The following is a 25,864-nucleotide window of genomic DNA, read 5'->3' on the forward strand; positions in this document are numbered from 1 at the left end:
ACACAACCACGATAACAAGGAGGGCTTTATCAAACCTGGTAGCACTAACCACGATAACAAGGAGGGCTTTATCAAACCTGGTAACACTAACCACGATAACAAGGAGGGCTTTATCAAGCCTGGTAACACTAACCACGATAACAAGGAGGGCTTTATCAAGCCTGGTAACACTAACCACGATAACAAGGAGGGCTTTATCAAGCCTGGTAACACTAACCACGATAACAAGCAGGGCTTTATCAAACCTGGTAACACTAACCACGATAACAAGGAGGGCTTTATCAAACCTGGTAACACAACCACGATAACAAGGAGGGCTTTATCAAACCTGGTAACACTAACCACAATAACAAGGAGGGCTTTATCAAGCCTGGTAACACTAACCACGATAACAAGGAGGGCTTTATCAAACCTGGTAACACAACCACGATAACAAGGAGGGCTTTATCAAGCCTGGTAACACTAACCACGATAACAAGGAGGGCTTTATCAAACCTGGTAACACAACCACGATAACAAGGAGGGCTTTATCAAACCTGGCAACACTAACCACGATAACAAGGAGGGCTTTATCAAACCTGGTAACACTAACCACGATAACAAGGAGGGCTTTATCAAACCTGGTAACACAACCACGATAACAAGGAGGGCTTTATCAAACCTGGTAACACAACCACGATAACAAGGAGGGCTTTATCAAACCTGGTAACACTAACCACAATAACAAGGAGGGCTTTATCAAACCTGGTAACACAACCACGATAACAAGGAGGGCTTTATCAAACCTGGTAACACTAACCACGATAACAAGGAGGGCTTTATCAAACCTGGTAACACAACCACGATAACAAGGAGGGCTTTATCAAACCTAGTAACACTAACCACGATAACAAGGAGGGCTTTATCAAACCTGGTAACACAACCACGATAACAAGGAGGGCTTTATCAAACCTGGTAACACAACCACGATAACAAGGAGGGCTTTATCAAACCTGGTAACACTAACCACGATAACAAGGAGGGCTTTATCAAACCTGGTAACACAACCACGATAACAAGGAGGGCTTTATCAAGCCTGGTAACACTAACCACGATAACAAGGAGGGCTTTATCAAACCTGGTAACACAACCACGATAACAAGGAGGGCTTTATCAAACCTGGTAACACAACCACAATAACAAGGAGGGCTCTCTCTCTCTCTATCACACACACACACACACACACACACACACACACACACACACACACACACACACACACACACACACAAACAAGCATACACATACCTTTCTCTTTGAACATGTTTTTCATGTTGATTCCAGCCTCTCTGTCCCCAAGGTCTCCATCAACAGGATTCATCACTACACAAACAAACAGTTAAGTCAGTGAACAACATGTTTATATGCAGATGTCCGTCTTGGCCTGTTTATACAGTTTATTTATTTACAAACAACGGTCTAGAGAGAAAGTGGGAGAGTGAGAGAGAGAGAGGGAGAGAGAGAGAGGGACAGAGAGACAGAGAGAGACAGGCATACAGAGAGACACAGAGAGATATAGAAGGAGGAGAGGCAGAGAGACAGAGAGAGATATAGACGGAGGAGAGGCAGAGAGACAGAGAGAGACACAGAGAGACAGAGAGACACACAGAGAGAGAGACAGAGAGAGAGATAGAGAGGAGGAGAGGCAGAGAGACAGAGACAGAGAGAGAGATAGAGAGGAGGAGAGGCAGAGAGACAGAGAGACAGAGAGAGAGATAGAGAGGAGGAGAGGCAGAGAGACAGAGAGAGAGAGAGGCGAGGAGAGGCAGAGAGACAGAGAGACAGAGAGACACAGAAAGATATAGAAGGAGGAGAGGCAGAGAGACAGAGAGACAGAGAGACACAGAGAGACAGAGAGACACAGAGAGACAGAGAGACAGAGAGACACAGAGAGATATAGAGAGGAGGAGAGGCAGAAAGACAGAGAGACAGCGAGACAGGCATACAGAGAGACACAGAGAGATATAGAAGGAGGAGAGGCAGAGAGACAAAGAGACACAGAGAGATATAGAAGGAGGAGAGGCAGAGAGACAGAGAGACAGGCATACAGAGAGATACAGAGAGATATAGAAGGAGGAGAGGCAGAGAGACAGAGTGACACAGAGAGATATAGAGAGGAGGAGAGGCAGAGAGACATGAGAAAGAAAGATATGCTTGTGTCTCACCCAGGCGTTCGGGGGTGTGTTGGTGCGGGGCGGGGGAGCTGGAGGCACTGCTGCTGGGGTGTGAGGAGGGCTGGGAGCCCGGGCGAGGACCTTCCTCCATGGAGGGCGCTGGAGAAGGGCTGTCCTGGACACACTCCTGCCACAGAGACCGAGGGTCAGACTGATAAAGAGTTAATTCAGTTAAGTCAGTTAAGAGTTAAGTCACACACTCACACACACATTTATAAACAGACACACACACATTTATAAACAAATACACACATAGCTAGCTATAACACATGTGGACACCTCACATCTGCTGGTCCCTCGTCCCTAACACTCCTAATGTCAGACAATCCAAATGGAGATTAAGCCCTCTCTCCTCCCCTCTTCTCTCCTCTCCTCTCCTCTCTTCTCCCCTCTCTCCACTCCCCTCTCCTCTTCCCTCTCTCCTACCATCCTCTCCTCTCCCCTCTCCCCTTCCCTCTCTCCTCCCATCCTCTCCTCTTCCCTCTCCTTCCCTCTTCTCCTCTCCCCTCTCTCCTTACCTCTCTCCCCTCTTCCCCCTTCCCCCTCTCCTCTTCTCTGATATCTATGTAGGGTAAGGCAAACAGGCCGGGGTGAGGGGGATGCTGGAAAAGTAAACAGCACCAGACGCTGCAATCTCACTCTGCCATCTGCAATCCGGGTGGTACTATTTAAATAGAGGTGATCTACGGCCTGCCCTAGCAGCCCCCCAAAAAACTATGACTCTGTGGGCAGGACACAAAAAATAGACAACATACATGCCACTCTGGAGCAGGTCACTAGAGGAAGGGTGCTATGTCTGAGAAGTGAGTTGAATAGTCTGTGTTAGTGTCTGATTGAAAACAAATATACTACATTTATGTAGAAATTCATTCAGTTAATAGCAAAGCAGTAGGATATTCAAAAATGTTCAGAAAATATGTGTACTGTCGGTCTCTCTGTGTGTCTGTCTCTCTGGGTGTCTGTCTCGCTGTGTGTCTGTCTCTCTGTGTGTCTGTCTCTCTGGACGTCTGTCTCTCTGGGCGTCTGTCTCTCTGTGTGTCTGTCTCTCTGAGTGTCTGTCTCTCTGGGCGTCTGTCTCTCTGTGTGTCTGTCTCTCTGAGTGTCTGTCTCTCTGGGTGTCTGTCTCTCTGGGTGTCTGTCTCTCTGGGTGTCTGTCTCTCTGGGTGTCTGTCTCTCTGGGCGTCTGTCTCTATGGGCGTCTGTCTCTCTGGGTGTCTGTCTCTCTGGGCGTCTGTCTCTCTGGGCGTCTGTCTCTCTGGACGTCTGTCTCTCTGTGTGCCTGTCTCTCTGGGTGTCTGTCTCTCTGTGTGTCTGTCTCTCTGTGTGTATTTGTGTAAATGCTATTTCCCCTGGCTGTCTCTGACATGAGCCGTGAGTCTCAGTGACAAACACTACCCTAGCAGTCTGCCAACCCCCTTGGTAGGAAACGTCTACCCATCCTCTCTGTTCTGGCCTCGTGGGGAGAAGGAAGGAATGAATCTAATGTCGATATTAACATACTTTCCTATGTGGAATTATACTCATTACCAGTCTCTAGAGTTGAATTATAGCCCTCTTCAACAGTGCTAATATGACAGCCACAGACTAACATCAATTTTAAGGGGGATGAAAGTCTCTCACATCTGTACAATCTGTTATAATAGCACTAGTGATGTAGTGAGCATTGTTGAAATACATTCACAGATGGGTGGTATGAATGAGGAATAAACCATAAGTATATGGCTTAAAGCCTACAGGTAATGTGACGGTCTTTGTATTCAGAGTATTGGGTGAATTGCTACAGCGGCTTCGCAAAAACAATGAGAATATCTCTAAAAGATGAATGTCTGTGAGTCCTTTTTCTTACCTTGATGACAGACGCTCCTCCTCTGGATAAGGGGCTGTGCATCTGAGCTGCGGCGGCCATGTTGGCGATGGTGTTCAGGTGGTTCATCTGGTTCATTGCCATGGCAACAGACGCAGGCGGCAGGCCGACGGGCAGCAAGGGGTGGGGCATCATCATGAAGGGTAGGTCCAGTCCTGCAGACAGAAAGAGTGAGAGGGAATGAGGGAGAGAGGGTGAGTCAGAGAGAGACAGAGAGAGAGAGAGGGTGAGTCAGAGAGAGACAGAGAGAGAGAGAGGGTGAGGGAGAGAGAGAGAGAGAGCGAGAGAGAGCGAGAGAGAGAGGGTGAGGGAGAGAGGGAGAGAGAGGGAGGGTGAGATAGAGAGAGAGAGAGCGGAGGGTGAGGAAGAGAGAGAGGGAGAGAGGGAGAGAGGAAGAGAGATGGTGAGGGAGAAAGAGAGTGAGAGAGAGAGAGAAAGGGAGGGTGAGAGGGAGAAGGAGGGTGAGGGAGAAAGAGAGAGAGAGAGTGAGAGAGAGGGAGAGAGAGAGGGTGAGGGAGGGAGAGAGAGAGGGTGAGGGAGGGAGAGACAGAGAGAGAGAGACACAGAGAGATAGAGAGCGAGAGGGTGAGAGAGAGAGAGCAGGGTGAGGAAGAGAGAGAGAGAGTGACAGAGAGAGAGCGGAAGAGAGATGGTGAGGGAGAAAGAGAGGGAGAGAGAGAGAGACAGAGAGAGAGAGAGAGAGATATGGTGAGGGAGAGAAAGAGAAAGGGGGAGAGAAAGAAGGTGAGGGAAAGAGAGAGAGAAAGAGAGGAATGGAGAGAGTGTGGGAGAGAGAGAGGGTGCGAAAAGAGAGAGACAGAGAGAGTGAGATAGAGCGAGAGAGAGAGAGAAATAGAAAGATCAACAATAAAACCTTAAAGTGAAATGCTTACTTACAGGCTCTAACCAATAGCGCAAAAAAGGTATTAGGTGAAAAATAGGTAAGTAAAGAAATAAAAACAACAGTAAAAAGACAGTGAAAAACAGTAGCGAGGCTATATACAGTAGCGAAGCTACATACAGACACCGGTTAGTCAGGCTGATTGAGGTACTATGTGCATGTAGATATGGTTAAAGTGACTATGCATATATGATGAACAGAGAGTAGCAGTAGCGTAAAGAGGGGTTGGCAGGTGGTGGGACACAATGCAGATAGCCTGGTTAGCCAATGTGCGGGAGCACTGGTTGGTCGGCCCAATTGAGGTAGTATGTACATATGTACACTGAATGTACAGTTAAAGTGACTGTGCATATATGGGTTTGGGTGAGAGTATTCTTAAAGTAGATTATTAATAGATAGACACCAGTGGACTATAAATAGACACCAGTAGATTATTAATAGACACAAGTAGATCATTAATAGACACCAGTAGGTTATTAATAAACACCAGTAGATTATTAATAGACACCAGTAGATTATTAATAGACACCAGTAGGTTATTAATAGACACCCCAGTAGATTATTAATAAACACCAGTAGATTATTAATAGACACCAGTAGATTATTAATAGACACCAGTAGATTATAAATAGACACCAGTAGATTATTAATAGACACCAGTAGGTTATTAATAGACACCCCAGTAGATTATTAATAAACACCAGTAGATTATTAATAGACACCAGTAGATTATTAATAGACATCAGTAGATTATTAATAGACACCAGTAGATTATTAATAGACACCAGTAGATTATTAATAGACATCAGTAGATTATTAATAGACACCAGTAGATTATTAATAGACACCAGTAGAGTATTAATAGACACCAGTAGACTATTAATAGACACCAGTAGGTTATTAATAGACACCAGTAGATTATTAATAGACACCAGTAGATTATTAATAGACACCAGTAGATTATTAATAGACACCAGTAGATTATTAATAGACACCAGTAGATTATTAATAGACACCAGTAGATTATAAATATACATCAGTAGATTATTAATAGACACCAGTAGATTATTAATAGACACCAGTAGATTATTAACAGACACCAGTAGATTATTAATAGACACCAGTAGATTATTAATAGACACCAGTAGATTATTAATAGACACCAGTAGATTATTAATAGACAGCAGTAGATTATTAATAGACACCAGTGGATTATTAATAGACACCAGTAGATTATTAATAGACACCATTAGATTATTAATAGACATCAGTAGATTATTAATAGACACCAGTAGATTATTAATAGACACCAGTAGATTATTAATAGACACCAGTAGATTATTAACAGACACCAGTAGATTATTAATAGACACCAGTAGATTATTAATAGACACCAGTAGATTATTAAACGACCCCAGTAGATAAAGAATTAACAGCAGTAGATTATTAATGGAAACCCCTGTAGATTAGTAATATACACACACCAGTGTATTATTCATAGACACCCATAGATTATTAATAAACAGCCCTGCACACCCACAGCCCTGCACACCCACAGCCCTGCACACCCACAGCAACTTGCCCAAGCCTTCCCATTTCTATTTCACCCAAATCCAGATAGCTGATGTTCTGAAAGAGCTGCAAAATCTGGACCCCTACAAATCAGCTAGACTAGACAATCTGGACCCTCTCTTTCTAAAATTATCCGCCAAAATTGTTGCAACCCCTATTACTAGCCTGTTCAACCTCTCTTTCGTATCGTCTGAGATCCCCAAAGATTGGAAAGCTGCCGCGGTCATCCCCCAAACTCCTATAGACCTATATCTATCCTACCCTGCCTTTCTAAGGTCTTCGAAAGCCAAGTCAACAAACAGATCACCGACCATTTTGAATCCCACCTTATCCTTCTCCGCTATGCAATCTGGTTTCCGAGCTGGTCATGGGTGCACCTCAGCCACGCTCAAGTTCCTAAACAATATCATAACCACGATCGATAAGAGACAATACTGTGCAGCCGTATTCATTGACCTGGCCAAGGCTTTTGACTCTGTCAATCACCACATTCTTATCGGCAGACTCAACAGCCTTGGTTTCTCAAATGACTGCCTCGCCTGGTTCACCTCCTACTTCTTAGACAGAGTTCAGCGTGTCAAATCGGAGGGCCTGTTGTCCGAACCCCTGGCAGTCTCTATGGGGGTGCCACAGGGTTCAATTCTGGGGCCGACAGTCTTCTCTGTATACATCAATGATTTCGCTCTTGCTGCTGGTGAGTCTCTGATCCACCTCTACGCAGACGACACCATTTTGTATACATCTGGCCCTTCCTTGGACACTGTGTTAACAGACCTCCAGGCGAACTTCAATGCAACACAACTCTCCTTCTGTGGCCTCCAGCTGCTTATGTTTAACTTTTTCATGCACCGTACATTAAGACACATTAGATATCTTTGTATCACTTTAACCATAGCACAGACACGTGACCATACAGGGTGTGTGTGTGTGTGTGTGCATGTGTACGTGTGCGTGTGTACATTATGTGTGTATTTGTGTTTGTGTGTGTGTGACTCACGGTTGGCCAGTATGTGGTTCTGCTGCAGGGAGTTGAGTTGGGAGCTGGACAGGCCGTGCTGCCCTGACAGGCCTGCGTGACCCAGGCTGTGGGCAGCACCAGAGGAGGGGGGAGACTGGAGCTTCTCTTTGTCCCAGGAGGACTCGCTGCCGCCTGGGGACACATACAGGGGCGACACGGGGAGCGGAGGGGAGGGAGGTGAGTGGGGGAGGCCACCTACACAACAGCTCAGTTCAGCATCGCACATCACAATGGCATGAGTCTAGGGTGGCCAGGGAAAGCACTGCCCTGCCTATGTAAATAGTCTGTAAACAACTACTGTAATGTAAACAACTAATGCAATGCAAATGACTACTGTAATGTAAATGACTACTGTAAATCCCTGTGAGATCGACATTACATTCAGGTTCTGATACACCTGAGATATGGTACTGTATGGTGCTGTATGATACTGTATGGTACTGAATGGTGCTGTATGGTGCTGAATGGTGCTGTATGGGACTGTATTATGCTGTATGGTACTGTATGGACTGTATGGTGCTGAATGGTGCTGTATTTTACTGTATGGTGCTGAATGGTGCTGTATGGTGCTGAATGGTGCTGTATGGTGCTGTATGATGCTGCATTCTGCTGTATAGTACTGTATGGTACTGTATGACACAGTAGAGAACACCTGCTGTGACACACATGGTGGTGGGCCTTATTACAGTGAGCACTACAGACAGACAGACAGACAGACAGACAGACAGACAGACAGACAGACAGACAGACAGACAGGCAGGCAGGCAGGCAGGTAGACAGACATGCAGACAGGCAGGTAAACAGGCAGGTAGACAGGCAAGCAGACAGACAGGCAGACAGACAGGTAGACAAGCAGACAGGCAGGTAGACAGACAGGCAGGTAAACAGACAGGCAGGCAGGTAGACAGGCAGACAGACAGGTAGATAGGCAGGCAGACAGGCAGGCAGGCAGGCAGGCAGGCAGGCAGACAGACAGGCAGGCAGGCAGGCAGACAGGCAGGTAGATAGGCGTGCAGGCAGGCAGACAGGCAGGTAGATAGGCATGCAGGCAGGCCATCCATTAGAACAAGGCAGAACGTGGCACAGGAAATCACCTATTTCCTGTCTACTCTCAGCTCCAGGCCATTATAAGGTTAACCCATTCCAGTCAATGTTATTCACGGCTGAGGGTCTCGTATACAGTAATAAATCAATAGAATGAAATGTAATGGAGGCCTAATCTCTAGGAGACATGAAAATACTTAAATAGAATAATGAAGGGAGAAAATCTAAACGAGAGGAATCGAAATCATTGTATAATTCTACCTAATAAGTAACTGAAGTCCTCTGAGTAAAATAACAGATGGTGTTTTTGCAACAGATTGCAGTGTGTGCTTCTTTTAACAATAATGCAAATGAAATTCTTCCTCTGTAGAATTCCCTTCTTGTCAGTGGGGAGCCATTTGGATGAGAGAAAAAAACAAGCAGCTAAACTAATGGCCGAGGCCAACACCTCACGGCAGGGTCAATCAGGAGCGTGTGATCATAGGAGAGAGAGAGAGCATTGGTTAAAGGCTTAAAGGCTGCCAGTGGGTTTGAGCATGAGCATCCTACGGCCTATGAGACAAAAAATTATATTTGGAGATATTTGGATATTTCTATAATGTATAGTATTTGTAAAAGCTTGGGGATGAAACATAAGACGGAGAGGAGGATGTCTGGGAGGAGGGATGAAAACATGTTGGCTATTAACTCTATACTGATGTAATTATGAATGGTTTCATCATGTGTATACACTTCATCTAAGTTATCCAATATTCTAAAACAGCACTGGAGAAGTTATACGATGCCAGTGATCCTAAAAGTGATGAAAGACCTTTTCAAACCAAAGACGAGAGCACTGAATGACAAAAATAAAGGCTTAGCGATGAACGTCTTCGAATCCGAGCCGTTCCGGGATCTGGGAGAGAATGGGGTCTGAAGGGCAGAGAGGAGAGCCAGGTCTCAGGAGAGCCGTGGCCTTATCCCTCAGCACAGGTCTACTGAGAGCAGCTCACCCGGAGTGGAGCCTCCTTCTCCTAATGTCCTATGTTGGACAGAGAATGTGTCCATCACAGTGCATCTCCTTAGCCCCTCACTGACAGAGAATGTGTCCATCACAGTGCATCTCCTTAGCCCCTCACTGACAGAGAATGTGTCCATCACAGTGCATCTCCTTAGCCCCTCACTGACAGAGAATGTGTCCATCACAGTGCATCTCCTTAGCCCCTCACTGACAGAGAATGTGTCCATCACAGTGCATCTCCTTAGCCCCTCACTGACAGAGAATGTGTCCATCACAGTGCATCTCCTTAGCCCCTCACTGACAGAGAAAGTGTCCATCACAGTGCATCTCCTTAGCCCCTCACTGACAGAGCTGGATAACAGGATGCTTCAAAACGCCCTGTGTAATTACACCACTAGCTCCAACATTACACTACACTGGACCCTAGACCCCACTCCTCTCCTCTCCTCTCCCTCCCTTTTATAACCCAAACCTACACTAAACTACACTGGACCCTAGACTGTGGCACACATACACAATCCATGTCTCAATTGTCTCAAGACTTAAAAATCTTTCTTTAACGTGATCATAGATTTTACCTGGTCAGTCTATGTCATGGAAAGAGCAGGTGTTTCTAAAGTTTTGTCCACTCAGTGATTTTATTCAATCAGTCTTTGCTGATATATTCCCTCCTATCTGATATCCTCCTGTCGGATATCCTCCTGTCAGATATCCTCCTGTCTGATATCCTTCTGTCAGATATCATCCTATCTGATATCCTCCTGTCTGATATCCTCCTGTCAGATATCCTCCTGTCTGATATCCTTCTGTCAGATATCATCCTATCTGATATCCTCCTGTCTGATATTCTTCTATCAGATATCCTCCTGTCTGATATTCTTCTATCAGATATCCTCCTGTCTGATATTCTTCTATCAGATATCCTCCTGTATGATATTCTTCTATCAGATATCATCCTGTCTGACAGACAGACAGACAGACAGACAGACAGACAGACAGACAGAGAATTAAGTTGTTAAGTTAATGATGGCCCTTTCTATGTGAGTTGCTCAATATTAATTGAGGTGATTGAATTTACAGGGTTATTTCTTAATGCTAATCATATTTCTAGCAGCTGACGAAGAGGTCAAACAACTCATTCCCTTCTTCAAAGAAACCATTACTGTTCACCAGGTTGGGAACAGAGGAGATGATCTGTGTTTTACTGGAACACCTTTCATACTGCATAGGAGAGGATACGCACGCACATTCACACACACACACACTCACACACTCACGCACATTCACACACACACACTCACACACTCACGGACATTCACACACACACACACACACTCACGCACGCACGCACGCACATTCACACACACACACTCACGCACATTCACACATACACACACTCACACACTCACTCACTCACTCACACACTCACGCACACACACGCACACATGCACACACTCACTCACTCACACACTCACGCACACACACGCACACATGCACACACTCACTCACTCACTCACGCACGCACGCAAGCACACACGCACACACTATCCGGGAGCACAATAACAGCTTGTAGCGGGTGTGAGCAGAGGGCGGCACGCTGGCACTCTGTTTGTCATATTTCTTGTGGGCCTCGCCATCTGCCGGGGTGGCATTTTCATGGCTGTTTACCCTGACTCCCGCCAAGGAATCATCTGCCACTGCATAATGCCGTCCGCGAAAAAGACGGGGATTAAGTTGGTAATGCAACTGAGACTATTGCTAATTTGGTGTAATTGGGAAGAAATGAAGATAAATGAGGCAGAGGAAGGCAAGGCAATCAGTGAAGCAGGCAGTACAGCTGTGCTTTTGGCCAATTTCCCCCCTCCGGCCCCCCGCGCTCAACCAGGTACATGCAAATCCACACTAATGACAAATATGCTAGCCCCTACCTCAGCACTACCCCAGCACTAGCCCAGCACTGCCCCAGCACTACCCCATCACTACCCCAACACTGCCCCAGCACTACCCCAACACTACCCCAACATTACCCCAACACTACCCCAGCACTACCCCAACACTACCCCAACACTACCCCAACACTACCCCAACACTGCAGCTCTGTGGCAAAGTCTAGACTCCCAATCCCAGTTTGATTCATTGTCACCTGAGACTGAGAAGAGCGTCGGCCTTAAACAATCTCCTTCATTTCACTCTTCTAAATAATAAACTTAATAGGCTAAATAAGAATATCACATTAATTAAAAATAAGGAAATAGTGTATATAATGCCAATCTGAGACCAATAAAAAGCTAGTTCAAGTTGTAGCATCAGGCAGGTTTACAGTAGTGATTGTATTTAACTAGGCAAGTCAGTTAAGAACAAATTCTTATTTCCAATGACGGTCTAGGAACTGCCTGTTCAGGGGCAGAACAACAGATTTGTGCCTTGTCAGCTCGGGGATTTGAACTTGCAACCTTGCGGTTACTGGTCCAACGCTCTAACCACTAGGCTACCCGGCCGCCCCGTTTAAGAGGCTGCCGGCTAAGATTGACATTTATTTCCCTCCCCTCCCTCTAACTGACATTTAGGGGATGATTGGGGGGTTTGTGAGAATGGCAGTGTGTTTTAGGCTTTCTGTGGGGTGCCCGTCGTGCTTCCTGTGTCCTCGAGGGCTGTGCCAGGCACTCCCCTGGCCTGCTCACTCTGCCAGATGTCCCTAAGACTACACCCCCGGGCCCCAACCCAATGCCAACCTCAACCCTCGATAGAGGAGACCCTCGTAGTCCTCAGTATAACTGTCGTTCATCACACACCCACCATGGATCCATATGTCAACATGTACAGCTGTTGTTGGTTGTGTTCACACTGTAATACTCTTTAAAGGCAGGCGATATGAATGCTAAACACTGACAAGTCTTAAAAAGCCTTTTCAAAACCTGCTTAAACAAAACCTGCCCAATTTGGCAGGGAAATCGAGTAACTTAATTCAGCCTCGCAAATGGTGCATGTACAGTATATTACAGCAGAAACACCACAGTACCTAATGTAATACACTGTACCTAATGTAATACACTGTAGCAGTAACAACACTGTACCTAATGTAATACACTGTACCTAATGTAATACACTGTAGCAGTAACAACACTGTACCTAATGTAATACACTGTAGCAGTAACAACACTGTACCTAATGTAATACACTGTAGCAGTAACAACACTGTACCTCATGTAATACACTGTACCTAATGTAATACACTGTAGCAGTAACAACACTGTACCTAATGTAATACACTGTAGCAGTAACAACACTGTACCTCATGTAATACACTGTACCTAATGTAATACACTGTAGCAGTAACAACACTGTACCTCATGTAATACACTGTACCTAATGTAATACACTGTAGCAGTAACAACACTGTACCTAATGTAATACACTGTAGCAGTAACAACACTGTACCTCATGTAATACACTGTACCTAATGTAATACACTGTAGCAGTAACAACACTGTACCTCATGTAATACACTGTACCTAATGTAATACACTGTAGCAGTAACAACACAGTACCTAATGTAATACACTGTACCTAATGTAATACACTGTAGCAGTAACAACACAGTACCTAATGTAATACACTGTACCTAATGTAATACACTGTAGCAGTAACAACACAGTACCTAATGTAATACACTGTACCTAATGTAATACACTGTACCTAATGTAATACACTGTACCTAATGTAATACACTGTACCTAATGTAATACACTGTAGCAGTAACAACACTGTACCTAATGTAATACACTGTACCTAATGTAATACACTGTAGCAGTAACAACACAGTACCTCATGTAATACACTGTACCTAATGTAATACACTGTACCTAATGTAATACACTGTACCTAATGTAATACACTGTAGCAGTAACAACACTGTACCTAATGTAATACACTGTATCTAATGTAATACACTGTAGCAGTAACAACACAGTACCTCATGTAATACACTGTACCTAATGTAATACACTGTACCTAATGTAATACACTGTACCTAATGTAATACACTGTAGCAGTAACAACACTGTACCTCATGTAATACACTGTAGCAGTAACAACACTGTACCTAATGTAATACACTGTACCTAATGTAATACACTGTAGCAGTAACAACACTGTACCTCATGTAATACACTGTAGCAGTAACAACACTGTACCTAATGTAATACACTGTAGCAGTAACAACACTGTACCTAATGTAATACACTGTAGCAGTAACAACACTGTACCTAATGTAATACACTGTAGCAGTAACAACACTGTACCTCATGTAATACACTGTAGCAGTAACAACACTGTACCTCATGTAATACACTGTACCTAATGTAATACACTGTAGCAGTAACAACACTGTACCTCATGTAATACACTGTACCTAATGTAATACACTGTACCTAATGTAATTCACTGTAGCAGTAACAACACTGTACCTAATGTAATACACTGTACCTAATGTAATTCACTGTAGCAGTAACAACACTGTACCTAATGTAATACACTGTAGCAGTAACATCACTGTACCTAATGTAATACACTGTAGCAGTAACAACACTGTACCTAATGTAATACACTGTAGCAGTAACAACACTGTACCTCATGTAATACACTGTAGCAGTAACAACACTGTACCTAATGTAATACACTGTACCTAATGTAATACACTGTAGCAGTAACAACACTGTACCTCATGTAATACACTGTACCTAATGTAATACACTGTACCTAATGTAATTCACTGTAGCAGTAACAACACTGTACCTAATGTAATACACTGTACCTAATGTAATTCACTGTAGCAGTAACAACACTGTACCTAATGTAATACACTGTACCTAATGTAATTCACTGTAGCAGTAACAACACTGTACCTAATGTAATACACTGTACCTAATGTAATATACTGTACCTAATGTAATACACTGTAGCAGTAACAACACTGTACCTCATGTAATACACTGTACCTAATGTAATACACTGTACCTAATGTAATACACTGTACCTAATGTAATACACTGTAGCAGTAACAACACTGTACCTAATGTAATACACTGTACCTAATGTAATACACTGTAGCAGTAACAACACTGTACCTAATGTAATACACTGTACCTAATGTAATACACTGTACCTAATGTAATTCACTGTACCTAATGTAATTCACTGTAGCAGTAACAACACTGTACCTAATGTAATACACTGTACCTAATGTAATTCACTGTAGCAGTAACAACACTGTACCTAATGTAATACACTGTACCTAATGTAATACACTGTACCTAATGTAATACACTGTAGCAGTAACAACACTGTACCTAATGTAATACACTGTACCTAATGTAATTCACTGTAGCAGTAACAACACTGTACCTAATGTAATACACTGTACCTAATGTAATTCACTGTACCTAATGTAATACACTGTAGCAGTAACAACACTGTACCTAATGTAATACACTGTACCTAATGTAATACACTGTACCTAATGTAATACACTGTAGCAGTAACAACACTGTACCTAATGTAATACACTGTACCTAATGTAATTCACTGTAGCAGTAACAACACTGTACCTAATGTAATACACTGTACCTAATGTAATTCACTGTACCTAATGTAATTCACTGTAGCAGTAACAACACTGTACCTCATGTAATACACTGTACCTAATGTAATACACTGTAGCAGTAACAACACTGTACCTAATGTAATACACTGTACCTAATGTAATACACTGTACCTCATGTAATACACTGTACCTAATGTAATACACTGTAGCAGTAACAACACTGTACCTAATGTAATACACTGTAGCAGCAACACCCCTATTATGTCTTTACATATTTATGAAAATACCTGTTTACCTCTGTGTGTGTGTGTGTGTGTGTGTGTGTGTGTGTGGGGGGGGGGGGGGGGGGATCCTGGGGGGGGGGGGGGGGAGGCAATAACAAAGAAGTAATGAAGAAAAATACATTTAAATTGTCAGTCATTAATTCCCTCCCAAAACAATGAGTACAACCCACCGGAGGGCCCAGAAGAAGAGAGTTGGAATTGAAAGGGAAAATGATTAAAGATGTATCTTAATGAAGTGTTAATTGCTGTGAGGAAAGGAATGGAAGTTGGAGGAGTGGAGAGGCTCTGACAGAGAGAGAGAGAGAGAGAGAGAGAGAGAGAGAGAGAGAGAGAGAGAGAGAGAGAGAGATTTATGTATTTCACTTGCTTTGGCAATATAAACATATGTTTCCCATGCCAATAAAGCCCCTTGAATTGAAAGAGAGACAGAGAGAGAGATCATGAGAGATCATGGGAGAGAGAGAGAGAGAGAGAGAGAGAGAGAGAGAGAGAGATAGATAGATAGATTGTTCTGTGACATTGAAGAGAGACACTTTGACACTGTAGCACTGCGTGATGACATTGGATGGTCATTTGTCATGAATTATGAGCTGTCAAGGACCATGCCATTATGGACATGATGGTTGTATAGACTTAACACCAGTTAATTCAATGTAACTAGCACCATATTCACTGGCCAAAAACTGCATGTAATTGTGCGTTCATTGGAAATAACTTGATTTCCAGGATATTTGAAAGCAATCGTCAAGACTTTGTCATGGTTCACCTCTAGTTCTGGGCTTTAAACGTGTGTTTTTCGTAAGATGGCCGCGTCTTTCTCTTCCTCTTATCACAGACACATTAATGTCCATCAGAGTGCCTGGCTCCCTTTGAGCGGTTTACAGCGGAGCCTCTTTGATCCTAAGTAGTGCTCACCACACAGAAAGGGAAGGAGGTGCCTCTTTGATCCTAAGTAGTGCTCACCACACAGAAAGGGAAGGAGCTGCCTCTTTGATCCTAAGTAGTGCTCACCACACAGAAAGGGAAGGAGGTGCCTCTTTGATCCTAAGTAGTGCTCACCACACAGAAAGGGAAGGAGGTGCCTCTTTGATCCTAAGTAGTGCTCACCACACAGAAAGGGAAGGAGGTGCCTCTTTGATCCTAAGTAGTGCTCACCACACAGAAAGGGAAGGAGCTGCCTCTTTGATCCTAAGTAGTGCTCACCACACAGAAAGGGAAGGAGGTGCCTCTTTGATCCTAAGTAGTGCTCACCACACAGAAAGGGAAGGAGCTGCCTCTTTGATCCTAAGTAGTGCTCACCACACAGAAAGGGAAGGAGGTGCCTCTTTGATCCTAAGTAGTGCTCACCGCACAGAAAGGGAAGGAGGTGCCTCTTTGATCCTAAGTAGTGCTCACCACACAGAAAGGGAAGGAGGTGCCTCTTTGATCCTAAGTAGTGCTCACCACACAGAAAGGGAAGGAGGTGCCTCTTTGATCCTAAGTAGTGCTCACCACACAGAAAGGGAAGGAGGTGCCTCTTTGATCCTAAGTAGTGCTCACCACACAGAAAGGGAAGGAGCTGCCTCTTTGATCCTAAGTAGTGCTCACCACAAAGAAAGGGAACGAGGTGCCTCTTTGATCCTAATTAGTGCTCACCGCACAGAAAGGGAAGGAGGTGCCTCTTTGATATCGCCAGGCGTTTACATATCAATGAGCGCCACCAAAGACTGGAGCTGACTCAGATATTCTCCTCATCGCCGTTCCCAGAAGACTTGTGGTCCAAAGACAGTGCATTGAACATGAAACCAATCTGTCACAAACCCATGACAGAACAAACACACTATTTCATACACTCTCACAAAAAAACCTATACCTTCAACATCCCTTCAAAACCAGTTTCTCTCCACTGTCAAACCGCTCCATGATAGAAAGTGTCTACCTTCTGTTGGCTGCAGAGAGTTTGGTATTTAGAGCTGAAAGTGTCTTTACAGGTTTTCATTAGGCATCATTTTGAGGCTCATTTGAAATCAATCCCCTCTCTCCAACGCTCCAGCCCATTCGGATGTCAGCCGGATGGAAAATGATGGGAGGTGGAGGGGCTCCTGAAGGCCCCCCGTCCGTTGCGCCTGTCCGCTCCGTTAATACAGTATCATCTGGTACCAAGAGCAGGCAATTCCCCCATCTCATTACCAACAGGATCTGTGGGTCATTATGCTGGATGGAATCCCATTAGCTGGACTAAAGGTCTAAAGATGGACGCCTTGCACTCTACATCTCCTATAAACAAACTCTCTCTCTCCTCTTCACCTGACTAACCTCTCTCTCTCTCTCTCTCTCTCTCTCCTCTTCACCTAACTAACCTCTCTCCCTCTCCTCTTCACCTGACTAACCTCTCTCTCTCTCTCCTCTTCACCTGACTAACCTCTCTCTATCTCTCTCTCCTCTTCACCTGACTAACCTCTCTCTCTCTCCTCTTCACCTGACTAACCTCTCTCTCTCTCCTCTTCACCTGACTAACCTCTCTCTCTCTCCTCTTCGCCTGACTAACCTCTCTCTCCTCTTCACCGGACTAACCTCTCTCTCTCTCTCCTCTTCACCTGACTAACCTCTCTCTCTCTCTCTCCTCTTCACCGGACTAACCTGTCTCTCTCTCTCTCCTCTTCACCTGACTAACCCCTCTCTCTCTCTCTCTCTCTCATCTTCACCTGACTAACCTCTCTCTCTCCTCTTCACCTGACTAACCTCTCTCTCTCTCCTCTTCACCTGACTAACCTCTCTCTCTCTCTCTCTCTATCTCTCTCCTCTTCACCTGACTAACCTCTCTCTCTCTCTCTCTCTCTCTCTCTCCTCTTCACCTGACTAACCTCTCTCTCTCTCTCTCTCTCTCTCTCTCTCTCTCCTCTTCACCGGACTAACCTCTCTCTCTCTCTCTCTCTCCTCTTCACCTGACTAACCTCTCTCTCTCTCTCTCCTCTTCACCTGACTAACCTCTCTCTCTCTCTCCTCTTCACCTGACTAACCTCTCTCTCCCTCTCCTCTTCACCTGGCTAACCTCTCTCTCTCTCTCTCTCTCTCTCTCTCTCTCTCCTCTTCACCTGACTAACCTCTCTCTCTCTCTCTCTCTCTCCTCTTCACCTAACTAACACCTATCTCTCTCTCCTCTTCACCTGACTAACCTCTCTCGCTCTCCTCTTCACCTGACTAACCTCTCTCTCTCTCTCCTCTTCACCTGACTAACCTCTCTTTCGCTCTCACCTCTTCACCTGACTAACCTCTCTCTCTCTCCTCTTCACCTGACTAACCTCTCTCTCTCTCCTCTTCACCTGACTAACCTCTCTCTCTCTCTCTCCACTTCAACTGACTAACCTCTCTCTCTCTCTCTCTCTCTCTCTCCTTTTCACCTGACTAACCTCTCTCTCCCTCTCTCTCTCCTCTTCACCTGACTAACCTCTCTCTCTCTCTCTCTCTCCTCTTCACCTGACTAACCCCTCTCTCTCTCTCTCTCCTCTTCACCTGACTAACCTCTCTCTCTCTCTCCTCTTCACCTGACTAACCTCTCTCTCTCTCTCTCACCTCTTCACCTGACTAACCTCTCTCTCTCTCCCCTTCACCTGACTAACCTCTCTCTCTCCTCTTCACCTGACTAACCTCTCTCTCTCTCCTCTTCACCTGACTAACCTCTCTCTCTCTCTCTCTCTCTCTCTCTCTCTCTCTCTCTCTCTCTCTCTCTCCTCTTCACCGGACTAACCTCTCTCTCTCGCTCCTCTTCAGCTGACTAACCTCTCTCTCTCTCTCCTCTTCACCAGACTAACCTCTCACTCTCTCTCTCCTCTTCACCTGACTAACCTCTCTCTCTCTCTCTCTCTCGCTCTCTCTTCACCTGGCTAACCTCTCTCTCTCTCTCCTCTTCACCTGACTAACCTCTCTCTCTCTCTCCTCTTCACCTGACTAACCTCTCTCTCTCTCCTCTTCACCTGACTAACCTCTCTCTCTCTCTCTCTCTCTCTCTCTCCTCTTCACCTGAATAACCTCTCTCTCTCTCTCCTCTTCACCTGACTAACCCCTCTCTCTCTCTCTCTCTCTCTCTCTCCTCTTCACCTGACTAACCTCTCTCTCTCTCTCTCTCTCTCTCTCTCTCCTCTTCACCTGACTAACCTCTCTCTCTCCTCTTCACCTGACTAACCTCTCTCTCTCTCTCTCTCGCTCCCCTTCACCTGACTAACCTCTCTCTCTCTCCTCTTCACCTGACTAACCTCTCTCTCTCTCCGCTTCATCACCTGACTAACCTCTCTCTCTCTCTCTCTCTCCTCTTCACCTGACTAACCTCTCACTCTCGAACCAGTCACAGATAGGGCTTCAAAGAGGTCAGACTAAGGAGAGGGCCAGAGCATCAGAGAAAAGGCCTCCTCTACTGTATAGTACATGTTTTTATGTCATACTCAGATAATGTAGCTCGTCTTCTTCTTCCACAGTGGGCTGCTTTCGTTTGTGACACACTGACGGGTAAACCAGATGAATGTCACATGTTTTCATGTGATCACGTGATCTTATGTGAAGTTAATGTGATAACATGTGACAACATGTAAAGCAACATGATAACATGTGAAGTGTTCCAAAATTACGTTTTCACATGATTTCCCCGTGAAATGATGTGGTTTTTCTGTAAGGACAGGTCTGCCTTTCATGTCCATTTCCTGTGTGAACGACCCTGAGGCAGTGGTGCACCCTGGGACAGAGAGGGCTGTCTCTGTCTGACTTGTGTGGCTGAGGACTGCAGCTTTGGCTGATATCTATCACAGTGTTGTGGTCTCAGAGATGGAGCTGCCGTGAGTTAGAGCAGGCTTTCCTTGACAGAGGGAGGAAAAGTTGACACTGAGAAGCCAGACAGAGTATCTTGTTACTTCGCTCTGAGACATTTCATTTCATCCACAAAGCAGAGCTGCATTTCATTTCATCCACAAAGCAGAGCTGCATTTCATTTCATCCACAGAGCAGAGCTGCATTTCATTTCATCCACAGAGCAGAGCTGCATTTCATTTCATCCACAGAGCAGAGCTGCATTTCATTTCATCCACAGAGCAGAGCTGCATTTCATTTCATCCACAGAGCAGAGCTGCTCAGAGCTGTATTGTGTTTGACCAGCTGGTTATCTGACAATGTAGCCTACCGTGGCCTAATCAATGATGCTTCTATCCTATACCCAGAGACATAAGAGTGACATGGGGGTGACATGGGGGTGACATGGGAGAGACATGGGGGTGACATGGGGGTGACATGGAAGAGACATGGGAGAGACATGGGGGTGACATGGAGTGACATGGGAGTAACATGGGGGGTGACATGGGAGAGACATGGGAGTGACATGGGAGAGACATGGGGGTGACATGGGAGTGACATGGGAGAGACATGGGAGAGACATGGGGGTGACATGGGGGTGACATGGAAGAGACATGGGAGAGACATGGGAGTGACATGGAGTGACATGGGAGTAACATGGGGGGTGACATGGGAGAGACATGGGAGTGACATGGGAGAGACATGGGGGTGACATGGGAGTGACATGGGAGTGACATGGGAGTGACATGGGGGTGACATGGGAGTGACATGGGAGAGACATGGGAGTGACATGGGAGAGACATGGGAGTGACATGGGAGAGACATGGGAGAGACATGGGAGTGACATGGGAGTGACATGGGGGTGACATGGGAGAGACATGGGAGTGACATGGGAGTGGCATGGGAGTGACATGGGAGAGACATGGGAGAGACATGGGAGTGACATGGGAGAGACATGGGAGTGACATGGGAGAGACATGGGAGTGACATGGTAGAGACATGGGAGAGACATGGGAGTGACATGGGGGTGACATGTGACAGACATGGGAGAGACATGGGAGTGACATGGGAGTGACATGGTAGAGACATGGGAGAGACATGGGAGTGACATGGGAGTGACATGGGGGTGACATGTGACAGACATGGGAGAGACATGGGAGAGACATGGGAGTGACATGGGAGAGACATGGGAGTGACATGGGAGTGACATGGGAGAGACATGGGAGTGACATGGGAGAGACATGGGAGTGACATGGGAGTGACGTGGGAGAGACATGGGAGTGACATGGGAGAGACATGGGAGTGACATGGGAGTGAGATGGGAGTGACATGGGAGTGACATGGGACAGACATGGGAGAGACATGGGAGTGACATGGGAGTGACATGGGAGTGAGATGGGAGAGACATGGGAGTGACATGGGAGTGACATGGGAGAGACATGGGAGTGACATGGGAGAGACATGGGAGTGACGTGGGAGTGACGTGGGAGAGACATGGGAGTGACATGGGAGAGACATGGGAGTGACATGGGAGTGAGATGGGAGAGACATGGGAGTGACATGGGAGTGACATGGGACAGACATGGGAGAGACATGGGAGTGACATGGGAGTGAGATGGGAGAGACATGGGAGTGACATGGGAGTGACATGGGAGAGACATGGGAGAGACATGGGAGTGACATGGGAGAGACGTGACAGACATGGGAGTGACATGGGAGAGACATGGGAGTGACATGACAGACATGGGAGTGACATGGGAGAGACATGGGAGTGACATGGGAGAGACGTGACAGACATGGGAGTGACATGTATCTGGTGTGTATGACAGGGGGTTCTGTCAACGTGATTAGCTATGTTACACCCATGTGGAGTGGGAACCTTTCTGTATTCATCCTCTGGTCTGGTATTGTGTGTGTTCCAGAGTGTTCCGTGCGGCAGGCAGCCTCAGTGTGAGTGGTCAGTGTGGAGCTCCTGTCTCTCTTAGGGACATGATTTATGGGACATTAATTCCTGATGGCTGGAACTGGGAGGATATTTCAGCTGGAGGACAAAGGGATTGAACATTTTCTGAGCCGTCAGCAGGAAAAAGAGACAGAACAGATCAGGGGAGCTTCAGTCACTTCTCTGATCCATAAATATAGCCTTCTCTTCTGTTCCAGAGATAGAGATACTAGTCATGTCAAACACAGGCCCAACGTGAACAGGGTTACTGTACGTATACCTGGCTGACGATAATGGTATAACCCATTCTGATAATAAATATGATAATGAGACAGAGTGAACTTTTAAGAAAACACAAAACAGAATGTCCTATCTACGTTCAGTGAGGGGTCTCATATTTCAGTATTGTCTGTGGTCTAGCTGCTGTTCCTTATGTTCCCAAAAGGGGCAGTATTGAGCTGAGAGCTCAGACTCAACAGGACAGAGGGTCTCAGCCATAGAGCAGTCACATCACCGTCATCAGTATCAGTATACTCAAACACATGGGGGAAAAAACTCCCATGTGCAAAAAATGTTTGTGCACACATTTGTTTTTATTTTTTTTTACTTTTGATGTGATTGAAAATGTCACAAATGATCTCATTACAGACATAGAGTTGTGAGAAATGTCTTCCTGCAAATGAACCTTCATAAAGAAGAAAAAGGTGGTACATGGTTTGCAACAATGACCCTGCTGTTCAAGAGAGAAGAAGGTGTCCACACGAAGCAACAAGAGGAACAAAGACAAGAGAAGCAACAGAGTAAGATGACCCCAGCCCACGAGACCAGCTGAGATGACCCTCACACTCGCCACGCTGGTCAATCCTGGACACAAAACAAACTGCTCAGGGCTATCCAATGACACTGTCCCTCAGTCAGATAAAGGGAAAAGGGGTGTCTCTTGTTACAGCTGGGTGGAAGGAGGGAGGGAGATAGAGGGAGGGAGGGAGACTAGAGAAGAGAAGAGAAAAGGAAGTCTAACCCTCTCTTCCATTCTTCTTGTGTTTTTGAAACATGGCAGTGAGACAGGAAGGGGCTGTTATCAAACAGGCCAATCAGTCTAAGCAAGAGTGACACTTTCCCAACAAAGACACAGGGCTTCAAAAGAGGAGAAAATGAAAAGAGAGGTGAGAGATAGAGAGACGAGAGAGAGACGAGAGAGATAGAGAGACGAGAGAGAGTGATAGAGAGACGAGAGAGATAGAGAGAGAGATAGAGACGAGAGAGAGTGATAGAGAGACGAGAGAGATAGAGAGAGAGATAGAGAGACGAGAGAGAGTGATAGAGAGACGAGAGAGATAGAGAGACGAGAGAGAGATAGAGAGCCGAGAGAGAGAGATAGAGAGACGAGATAGAGAGAGAGTGACGAGAGAGATAGAGAGATGAGAGATAGAGAGACGAGAGAGAGAGAGAGATAGAGTGACGAGAGAGATAGAGAGACGAGAGAGAGTGGTAGAGAGACGAGAGAAAGAGAGAGAGATGAGAGGCAAGAGAGATAGATCAGTGAGAGATAGAGAGATAGATAGATAGATGAAAGCTCTGGCATCTTCCCCAATATTTGGAACCAAGGACTGATCACCCCAATCCACAAAAGTGGAGACAAATTTGACCCCAATAACTACGGTGGAATATGCGTCAACAGTAACCTTGGGAAAATCCTCTGCATTATCATTAACAGCAGACTCTTACATTTCCTCAATGAAAACAATGTACTGAGCAAATGTCAAATTGGCTTTTTACCAAATTACCGTACAACAGACCATCTATTCACCCTGCACACCCTAATTGACAACCAAACAAACCAAAACAAAGGCAAAGTCTTCTCATGCTTTGTTGATTTCAAAAAAGCCTTTGACTCAATTTGGCATGAGGGTCTGTTATACAAACTGATGGAAAGTGGTGTTGGGGGTAAAACATACGACATTATAAAATCCATGTACACAAACAACAAGTGTGCGGTTAAAATTGGCAAAAAACACACACATTTCTTCACACAGTGAGACAGGGATGCAGCTTAAGCCCCACCCTCTTCAACATATATATCAACGAATTGGCGTGGGCACTAGGAAAGTCTGCAGCACCCGGCCTCACCCTACTAGAATCCGAAGTCAAATGTCTGCTGTTTGCTGATGATCTGGTGCTTCTGTCAACAACCAAGGAGGGCCTACAGCAGCACCTAGATCTTATGCACAGATTCTGTCAGAACCTGGGCCCTGACAGTAAATCTCAGTAAGACCAAAATAATGGTGTTCCAAAAAAGGTCCAGTCACCAGGACCACAAATACAAATTCCATCTAGACACTGTTGCCCTAGAGCACACAAAAAACGATACATACCTTGGCCTAAACATCAGCGCCACAGGTAACTTCCACAAAGCTGTGAACAATCTGAGAGACAAGGCAAGAAGGGCATTCTATGCCATCAAAAGGAACATAAATTTCAACATACCAATTAGGATTTGGCTAAAAATACTTGAATCAGTCATAAAGCCCATTGCCCTTTATGGTTGTGAGGTCTTTGGTCCGCTCACCAACCAAGACTTCACAAAATGGGACAAACACCAAATTAAGACTCTGCATGCAGAATTCTGCAAAAATATCCTCCATGTACAACGTAGAACACCAAATAATGCATGCAGAGCAGAATTAGGCCGATACCCACTAATTATCAAAATCCAGAAAGGAGCCGTTAAATTCTATAACCACCTAAAAGGAAGCGATTCCCAAACCTTCCAAAACAAAGCCATCACCTACAGAGAGATGAACCTGGAGAAGAGTCCCCTAAGCAAGCTGGTCCTGGCGCTCTGTTCACAAACACAAACACACCCCACAGAGCCCCAGGACAGCAACACAATTAGACCCAATCAAATCATGAGAAAACAAAAAGATAATTACTTGACACATTGGAAAGAATTAACAAAAAATCAGAGCAAACTAGAATGCTATTTGGCCCTAAACAAAGAGTACACAGCGGCAGAATACCTGACCACTGTGACTGACCCAAAATTAAGGAAAGCTTTGACTATGTACAGACTCAGTGAGCATAGCCTTGCTATTGAGAAAGGCCGCCGTAGGCAGACATGGCTCTCAAGAGAAGACAGGTGTGTGCTCCCTGCCCACAAAATGAGGTGGAAACTGAGCTGCACTTCCTAACCTCCTGCCCAATGTAAGACCATATTAGAGATACATATTTCCCTCAGATTACACAGATCCACAAAGAATTCGAAAACAAATCCAATTTTGATAAACTCCCATATCTACCGGGTGAAATTCCACAGTGTGCCATCACAGCAGCAAGATTTGTGACCTGTTGCCACGAGAAAAGGGCAACCAGTGAAGAACAAACACCATTGTAAATCTTATCTTGTGTCCTTTAACCATTTGTACATTGTTAAAACACTGTATATATATAATATGACATTTGGATTGTCTTTATTGTTTTGAAACTTCTGTATGTGTAATGTTTACTGTCAATTTTTATTGTTTATTTCACTTTATATATTCACTTTATATATTATCTACCTCACTTGCTTTGGCAATGTTAACACATGTTTCCCATGCCAATAAAGCC

The 25,864-nt window shown here is 45.1% G+C and overlaps 1 protein-coding gene across 6 annotated transcripts in view; it reads right to left on the reverse strand.

Annotated features, from left to right (window-relative positions):
• Positions 1-25,864, reverse strand: part of LOC139388470 (dachshund homolog 2-like) — a 282,435-nt gene that overhangs the window by 72,130 nt on the left and 184,441 nt on the right. For 4 of the 6 annotated variants that reach the window (XM_071135147.1, XM_071135145.1, XM_071135148.1 and 1 more), the window contains exons 4-7: positions 7,548-7,700; positions 4,060-4,232; positions 2,205-2,364; positions 1,288-1,362 (exon numbers count right to left, since the gene is read on the reverse strand). In XM_071135147.1, the coding sequence (XP_070991248.1) occupies positions 1,288-1,362; positions 2,205-2,364; positions 4,060-4,232; positions 7,548-7,700 (561 nt within the window). The remainder of the gene's footprint in view (positions 1-1,287; positions 1,363-2,204; positions 2,365-4,059; positions 4,233-7,547; positions 7,701-25,864) is intronic. The other 2 variants (XM_071135150.1, XM_071135151.1) reach the window with 2 other exon arrangements.

This window comes from Oncorhynchus clarkii, chromosome 29, assembly GCF_045791955.1.
Source record: "Oncorhynchus clarkii lewisi isolate Uvic-CL-2024 chromosome 29, UVic_Ocla_1.0, whole genome shotgun sequence".
Classification (NCBI taxonomy): Eukaryota; Metazoa; Chordata; class Actinopteri; order Salmoniformes; family Salmonidae; genus Oncorhynchus; species Oncorhynchus clarkii.